This window comes from Candoia aspera, chromosome 6, assembly GCF_035149785.1.
Source record: "Candoia aspera isolate rCanAsp1 chromosome 6, rCanAsp1.hap2, whole genome shotgun sequence".
NCBI classification, from domain to species: domain Eukaryota; kingdom Metazoa; phylum Chordata; class Lepidosauria; order Squamata; family Boidae; genus Candoia; species Candoia aspera.
In genome coordinates, this window is record NC_086158.1 from 39627386 (window position 1) to 39635848 (window position 8463).

The following is an 8463-nucleotide window of genomic DNA, read 5'->3' on the forward strand; positions in this document are numbered from 1 at the left end:
TGGTTTTATGTTTCTGGATTTTCCATATCACTTGTGAATTCGCTGCAAAAGTGGAACCTAATATTTTTTGCGCTCAACTATCAAGAAGAAGAATCCTTGCTATTTATTAGAAAAGCCAGGTATATACGTAGCACATTGTGTTGAACTGTTTCATATCACATTTTAAGAATCTCACCAAGGACAACCTTGAGTATCTCTACAGGATAGATGCAAAATTGTCATTTCAGGATAGAATTTTCTAGGACATACTAAATTTTTTAGTATCAAGTCTATCAAGCAAATGTCTTTTAAGAAATGCAACATGCACCAAAGGAAAGAATTTAACTGAGCTCCCTTTAACTCCCCACCACTGTTCTTGTTTATAAAATTACAGTTGAGTATCTACCTTACAAACATATCTGTAAGCTCAGGAAGTGTGTAATGATAAATTTGGAATGAAACGCTCTAGAAAATCAGTAAATGGAAGAAGGGTTAAGCATCCCTCCCTTGCTACTTCAGTGCATTAACCCTTCTGTCTGTAGCTGAAGCCATTAAAGTTTTATTATGCTTGGTAATGCATTATTTTGAGCACCTTCAATCCATCTTCTAAATGGCATTAAGAAGATGAATTGAAATAACTTTAACCAGCAGAACCTCCTACATTTCCATTGAACGTATTTACTAGGAATAAGAATTTATTGAAACCAAGAGCCGCAAACATATAGAATTTTTGCAATGTATTACAAGATGATTAAAGACCGATCCATACTCAAGGAAACAGTTGTACTTTTGCGACCTCTGCTGGAAAGTTCAAGGAAAATTTTTAGCACTTGGAGAAGTGTAAGAAATGTCCCACAGACTACAGAAAGCCCTTAGTGCATTTTAAGCAACTGTTTTCATTGAAACAATTATTTATCAAAACAAGACTAATATGACAAAAGACTGCAATCCAAAACTGACAAGATATTCATCTGAATAAAGTAGTTATTATGCTAATCTGTACAGAGATATTAATTTCCAATTGGAGGAATATTCTCATGAAGATACTGCAAAGCCAGATCAGTCCATTTCATTTCTTGTTCTTTTACTGATTCTGTTGCTCCACCATTGTCTTGTTCTGGTTCTGGAAGTTCATTCTGAGAATAGAAAATTCTGTAATGCTTCAAAAATGAAGACTTAAAATATTTATCATTGAGTAATAAAAGAAACAATAGATCTGAGTGGGAGTAAGAAGCTACATAGTGGGTTTTCAGTACAATATACTATATCAATGAAATCAGATTTTTTTTAGAAGAATCTATTCATAGATGGGAAAGTAAGCAATATTTTGTTTTTAATTGCAAACCTAAAGAATCTTTAAGTGCTGTAATCACGCATAAAGGTACACATATGCAGCTGTTAATAGCTTACTGGCTCAAATGTTAGGCATTTGGAAATTAAGTTTGTATAGTCAGGACCAGAAATTGGAACAAGGATAACTGTTTTGGCATTTGGCCTCTGTACACCACCACACTGAAGTTGAAAGGACACACAACCAGATGGGAGCAAAGTCAGGACTTTCAGCTATAATTCAGGGGGTTTAACAAAAGTGGGGCACTAACCATTTAGAAAGTACAGCCAGTGGCATATGCACATCTCCATCATTGGGGGCTCATAAGTAATGGAACAAATGGCTGACAAGCAGCTGCATGGCCAGGTGTGGCCAGTTTCTTGGGTACCCCATGACCAATCAAGCAGATAAAAGGCCTTGAGGTGGTTCTGAGTGTTACATTTGTATTTGGTAGTTGTTCACTGGAACTCTCAACATGAGGTCCAAAGAGGTGTCCATGCAAGTGAAGAAGGCCATCATCAGGCTGAGAAAACAAAATAAACCCATCAGAGAGAGAGCAAAAACATTGGGAGTGGCCAATACAACAGTCTGGAACATCCTGAAAAAGAAGAAACTAATTAGCAAGCTCAGCAGCAGCAAAAGGCCTGGAAGACCACGGAAGACAGCTGAAGTGGATGACCGTAGAATTCTGCTCATGGTGAAGAGGAACCCTTTCACAACATCTAGCCAGGTCAAGAATGCCCTTGAGTAGGTAGGTATGTCATTGTGAACATCTACAGTCAAGAGACGGCTTTATGAATGTAAATACAGAGGCTTCACAGCAAGGTGCAAACCACTGGTAACGCTCAAGAACAGAAAGGCCAGATTAGACTTTGCCAGCAAACACCTTAAAAAGCCTGCCCAGTTCTGGAGTAAGATTTTTTGGACTGATGTAACCAAAATTAACTTGCACCAGAATGATGGGAAGAGAAAAGTATGGAGAAGGAAAGGAACAGCTCATGATCCAAAGCATACCACATCATCTGTCAAACATGGTGGAGGCAGCGTTATGGCATGGACATGTAATGGCTGCCAATGGAACCAGGTCACTGATGTTTATTGATGACCTGACTGCTGATAAAAGCAGCAGGATGAATTCTGAAGTGTATAAGGCTATACTTTCTGCTCAGATTCAGCCAAATGCTGCCAAACTGATAGGGTGCCGCTCTATATTGCAGATGGATAATGACCCAAAACATACAGCAAAAGCTACCCAAGAGTTTCTCAAGGCAAAGAAGTGGGATGCTCTTCAATGGCCAAGTCAGTCACCTGATCTCAACCCAATAGAGCATGCTTTTCACTTACTGAAGACAAGACTGAAGGCAGAAAGACCCACAAACAAGCAACAGCTGAAGGCAGCTGCAGTAAAGGCCTGGCAAAGCATCTCGAGGGAGGAAACAGCATTTGGTCATGTTCATCGGTTCCAGACTTCAGGCAATCATTGACTGCAAAGGATTTTCACCCAGGTATTAAAGGCGATCCTTATGCTTGTAATGATGTTGGTTTGTTCCATTACTTATGAGCCCCCAACGATGGGTGTGTGTGTATGCCACTGGCTGTACTTCCTGAATGGTTAGCGCCTACTTTTGTCAAACCCCTTGAATTACAGCTGAAAGTCCTGACTTCGCTCCCATCTGGGTGTGTTTCCTTTCAACTTTAGTGTGGTGGTATACAGAGGCCAAATGCCAAAACAGTTATCCTTGTTCCAGTATTTCTGGTCCTGACTATAATTATAGGTGTGCTTATTACATTGTATGTCCTACTGACTTCTTCAGGATCTATGTTATATCACATTGTTTTACAAGATTATTAATTCCCTCTCCCCATAGATATTAAGAAATAAGCAACTCAGATAATATAGCATATATCGAGTAAACATTCATAAAAGGGCAAAGTTAAAAGTTCCATGGCACTGACTCTTCCTGATATATATGTCAATACAGTACTACGTACATAGGTTCTTGTATCATATTCCACTTAAGCTAAAAATGGTATTGTGGGTAATTTTTTAATAGCATGAGTATATTAATACAACTGATGTACATTTATACAATAGTACAAGATATGGCTCTTGACAATGCAGTTAAAACAATATGAAAAAATACTGTTTTCATAACAGCTATTTAGTACACTAGACGTCAAGCAAACCAGATTCCCATCACAATGTATATAAAATTACTTAAAAATCACATGTATATATGCTTGCTGTGATATTATTTAATAGATTTCTCATATTACCATTATAAAACCAACATTGAGCTTTTTATTTTATTTCTTAAAATGCATTTTTATGTTATGTAAATAAAATACTTTATTTATAAATTTGTATCCACCCAATCTCAAATGGCTCTGCTTGCTTCATGATTTGTAATTTCTACTTTCATTTGTTTCATGTAAAACAAGCATCGTTTTAGGATTGGTACAACATGGCAAAAGAACAGTAACCAACCACATGCCACCATTTGCGGAAGCAGTTTTCGTTGGTGAAACAGGAGAGGTGATTCCTCCTTCCTGCTGAGTACATCCCACCTGCTGGTACCTCCTTAAATCAAATAGTCTTTTCTTGAGGTCAAGTGGTACAGAAAATGACAGTTCCTTTAAGGAGTTGCTAGTAAGTGTCACTTATATGCCAACCTACACCTTGAATCAGCTTATTCCCCTCAAACCCAAATCACTGCACAGCTGCAGCATATATTCAGAAAATATTTCAAACAGCCATAGAGAAGATGACAAACTTCAAAGAACTTCATGTGGTATCTATAAGACAATATTTTTATGTACTGTATAACAACTACATGACTGGTGCTTTAGTTTTATTATAATCATTTTTACTATTTATATCTCACCTTTCTGCTCATAGGCAGAAGCTTTACTAGGCTTTTGGAATGTTAATTCTTGACTGGGTTTAAATAGAATTATTAGCAAAATCTTCATTGAGAACTTTTTGAAATTGAGAAAATGGTTTAAAATAAAACTCTTATTCAGTCGCTTTATTCAAATACCTCCCTGAAATTTAGATGCACCCCCTGGGGACATCTATCTAAAGCAGTCCCAACTTATAAGAGGTATAAGACAAGACTGCATATTAGCTCCATTATTTTTCAATTTGTATCTAAATCCAATAATCCAAGTGCTTGCTGTTCCAGCCCATCATCCACCTTTTTCAGCTGATCGTGCAATTCTAGTATTATTGTATGCCGATGATGTAGTCATTATTCTACCTCGCAACTGGGAATGAGAAAAGCACTTAGGGCACTAGCTTTATTTTGCACAGATCAAAAACTTTCAATAAATTATGAGAAAACTAAAGTTTTAGTTTTTGCTTGACACCATTATAAGGTTCACAAATGGCAAATAAATGGGACTTGAAGGTGCACCTATAAATACCTTGGAATGCAGTTTCATGCTTCCTTATCCTGGAACGCTCATTTTCTGTACTGGGCACGTGTTGCACAGTGTACCTCATCAGCTATTATAAGATTCTACCATTCCAAAGAGCCCATTATATTCCTGCAGCTTGCAAGGTCTTTCAAGCTAAGGTAGTCTCCAGCTTCTCTACAGCTCTCAAATCTGCTCCCTTGCTAAGCTCAATTCCATTGAAACCATTCAGAATAAGTTTATTAGAGCCATATTGATAATACCAAAATGTATCAAAAATGCCATCCTACAGGTAGAAATAGGTTTAGTTTCATTGGATGCCAGAGCATGGTTCCTTCTTCTTACCTTCTGGCTGAAGTTAATTCTGTTGCCTATAGGTTTAGTCCCATTAATATTTAGAGATCATTTTAAGTCATCTTGGCTAAAAAAAAGCCTTAGACAAAATTAAATTGCTGGGCTTCTCTATGGATAGACTGTGCTCATTAGGATTTATTTGATAATGCTAGAACTGCCCTGAAACAACGAAGCTGGGATATATATCTCCAAACAAATTTAAGTAAGGTGTGACATCCCAATATCTGTCATTTTCTTCCAGAAGGGTTCATTCCAGCTTATTTATCATCTATCAGTTTTGAAATTTTGTAAAGCTTTCACTTTAACCAGGCTGGATGCTCTGTCCTCGGCAGTCCTTTTTGGATGTTTTAAGGGTATTCCTATGCACCTTCAGTTATGTCCATGTGGTGATGGCTCAATAGAAACCCTAAGCCATATGTTGCTATATTGTTCCCTATATAAGGACTCTAGACAGATCCTTATGTATCCGTTATTGAAGAAATTTCCAGGCAGGGAGAATGATTTCTATCTAATGCTACTTCTTTCGGACAAGGACCCAAAAATATCCTCCCAGGTTGTCCAGTTTTGTGCTACCATCTGCACAATACGGTGCACCATCACTTAGATTTAGAATTTCTTAACACAGTATTTTATTTCATTTTATTTTAGTATTTTCATTCTTAATTAATTTTGGATCATAGTATACTAATTGCTTTTGTTTTATATACATGTATTAATGTAAGATTGTTGCTATTGTATAGTTTTATTGTGTCTGGTCTTAGAGGTGTAATAAACATGATGATGATATTTAAAATAAAAAGGAAAAATTTATTAATTATTCAGGAACTTACCAAGGGTATTGCCACATCTTCATATGGTAACTTATCTTCTCTCCATGCATCATCAATCAAATCTAGGATTCTCCCATCCCTCTGTACCTCACTATCCATTTTTATGCAGTTTACAGTGAGATCTATGATACAAAGGAAACATATATGTTTACATACTACTGCTTGCCTTATACCTAATTCCACTGAAGTGAAGGGAACCTATTTTTTTTAAAAAAAGATTTTTTAAATTTGTGAAATATAACAAACCAAAGATAATAGAATTATAATTTTAAAAACTGTACACTTTACAGTAATATTAAACATTAATAAACCTAAGAGGAAAAAGAAACTAAGGAATAAAATAAAAAGTAATCCACATAATATAAATCAACGTCTCATGAAATCTTGACCATATAGAAATGCATTGCTCCATCTTTTCATTTTAAAATATAAAGACATTTCAATATTGCTATAGATCACATATTTTGAATTCATTCAACATCAGGAGCATGAATTTCTTTCTAGCTCTTTAAAAAAATTATCCTTGCCAAGCCCCACACTTGATAAAGCTAGAGTTCTTCATAAAATGTCAAAATTCATATTTTAGAAGTATAAATGAGCATCATGAGTCATACAATATTGCTTTTACTGAGATATACACAATGACATCAAGGTCCCTCTGCTGCTAATCTACAGTGATATTATACCTACTTTAAAAAAAAAATCCAATATACATAAATCTATGCTTGGATATCATGCTCCCTTCACTTTCTGTAGTCCAGTCACAGTTTTCAGGGAACTTTTTGGGAACATTTTGCAAAGTGCTTTTTCTTTTCTCAAAAAGTTTTAGTATAACCTTCAAAACTGGTGGCTAACTGTTCCCTGTTAAGTGTTGCCTATTTAATAACAAGTTAAATGCCAAAGATATAGATTTTTGGACATTGCCAACAGTTATTTTCCTCAATTCTAATAAACATTAATATATTCACTCTTTCATATGATACTTTTCTTTGAGACTTTCATTCTGCAATTACTTTGTCTTAATGCAGCTTTTAAAAGGATAGTGGAAAAATCACACTTACTTATAATTTTCACACGTTTTCTCAACTTTTAATATTTTTTCTTTTAAAAAAACTATTAAGGAGGAAAAATACAGGTATACATAATGGATAACAACGTTAAATAACATCCATCTGGAAGCATCCCCTATTCTTTAACCATTATAAACTCCCAGCACTTTCCCACCTCTAATATGTAGGAACTCCGAATTTGCCAGAATGTTTCTGGAATTCTTAATGGATCCAGACCATTTGCTTAATTATCTGAGAACATCAATATTCAAGTAACTTCTTACAGGGCTGCTTCCAATACCATTTAATAATGAAATAACTTATCTTACCAGGTGGCTTGTAAAACTTACAGATAGCTAATACTTGTCGATAAACACAACCGCAACTTATTTCTCATGAGGAGCTTCTGGACAGTCCGAAAGCCCGAAACACGGCAGGCGAGCCTAGCAGCGCCTACATTCTTACCGTTTCCCTGCCCGTACACGAAACCCAACAAATTATCTACCCCGACTTCATCCGAAAAGAGAGAAATTTCAGCACCACCCACCCTTCCTCCATCCACCTCTCACACCACACCTCGACCCACCCCTGCAGCACGCGATATCCGCCGCTATTCCCCGATTTTGGAAGCAAAGGACGTGACGTAACACGCGGCAGCTCTAGTAGACGTAAATCATAGAGAGGATCGCGGAAAACGTGGGCGGGGCGCTTGCAATTCTTCCCGGAGGAGCGGCTTGAAGGTAACGGAAATGCTCCGGGGGGTATGCGGGATGTGCGTAGGAGTGAGTTGATTGTCTGCACGCTTCGTCGAGTCCTTTTGGCGGGGGAGCTTTAGGGCTTTGAGTGCTTGGCATCGGTTATTTGGCGCCGGGTTTACCGACTGGGGTCCTTTTTCTGCTGCCCTGATCTCCATCTTCTAAGTGGTCTGTTGCGGTTCGCAACTACTAAATTTTAGCCTACTACGTGGTGTGAACCCAGCCTGTGGGTCTACTTTATGGTTCAGCATGTTATGTGAATTCAGAAAGTTGGATTAAATGAGTAAACCGTGGCTCAGTGAAAGTGTCGTGCGAACGCAGTCACTGAATCCCCATCTCTCGTTTATTGGCCTTTGCCCAAATACTGTACATTTCTTTGCAATAGATAAGACAAGAATACTTCCTGAGCAGTTGTTACTGAAGTAGGAAGTCCCAATACAGATTTTAGAAAGTAATTTAAGATGCTATCCTCTAGAGAAGGTCCTATTGGAAAAAGTGACATTTTGAATAAAAAATCAAGATGTATTTCATTTAAATTACTAGGTTAGGAAGCCTCAGTTCATTGATTTAAGTCTCAGTGTAATTACTTAGGGAGGTCCTCTAATCATAATTTCTTACAAAAGTGCATTCTTGTTAGTTGGTCTAACCACTACTCAGAAACAGATGGAGATTTTTAATCAATTTTTTAAAATTCATTTTAATTTAAAAAAAAAGATTGATGATTTTAATTCCAAGTAGGCAGATGCATA

The 8463-nt window shown here is 36.9% G+C and overlaps 1 protein-coding gene across 1 annotated transcript; it reads right to left on the reverse strand.

Moving 5' to 3' along the window:
- Positions 1-656: 656 nt before the first annotated feature.
- On the reverse strand, positions 657-7538 carry ANAPC13 (anaphase promoting complex subunit 13). The gene is made up of 3 exons (XM_063306814.1): positions 7310-7538; positions 5911-6032; positions 657-1115 (listed from the first exon to the last, which is right to left on the reverse strand). The coding sequence occupies exons 2-3, from the start codon at positions 6007-6009 to the stop codon at positions 990-992; spliced, it is 225 nt and encodes a 74-aa protein (XP_063162884.1). The 5' UTR covers positions 6010-6032; positions 7310-7538; the 3' UTR covers positions 657-989.
- Between the last annotated feature and the right edge of the window lie 925 nt (positions 7539-8463).

Excerpts from the sequence above, each read along its gene's own strand:
- ANAPC13 (XM_063306814.1), bottom strand. The coding sequence starts at position 6,009 with ATGGATAGTGAGGTACAGAGGGATGGGAGAATCCTAGATTTGATTGAT. Across the intron at positions 1,116-5,910 it reads AAGATGTGGCAATACCCTTG|AATGAACTTCCAGAACCAGA; the intron begins GTAAGTTCCTGA and ends TTCTATTCTCAG.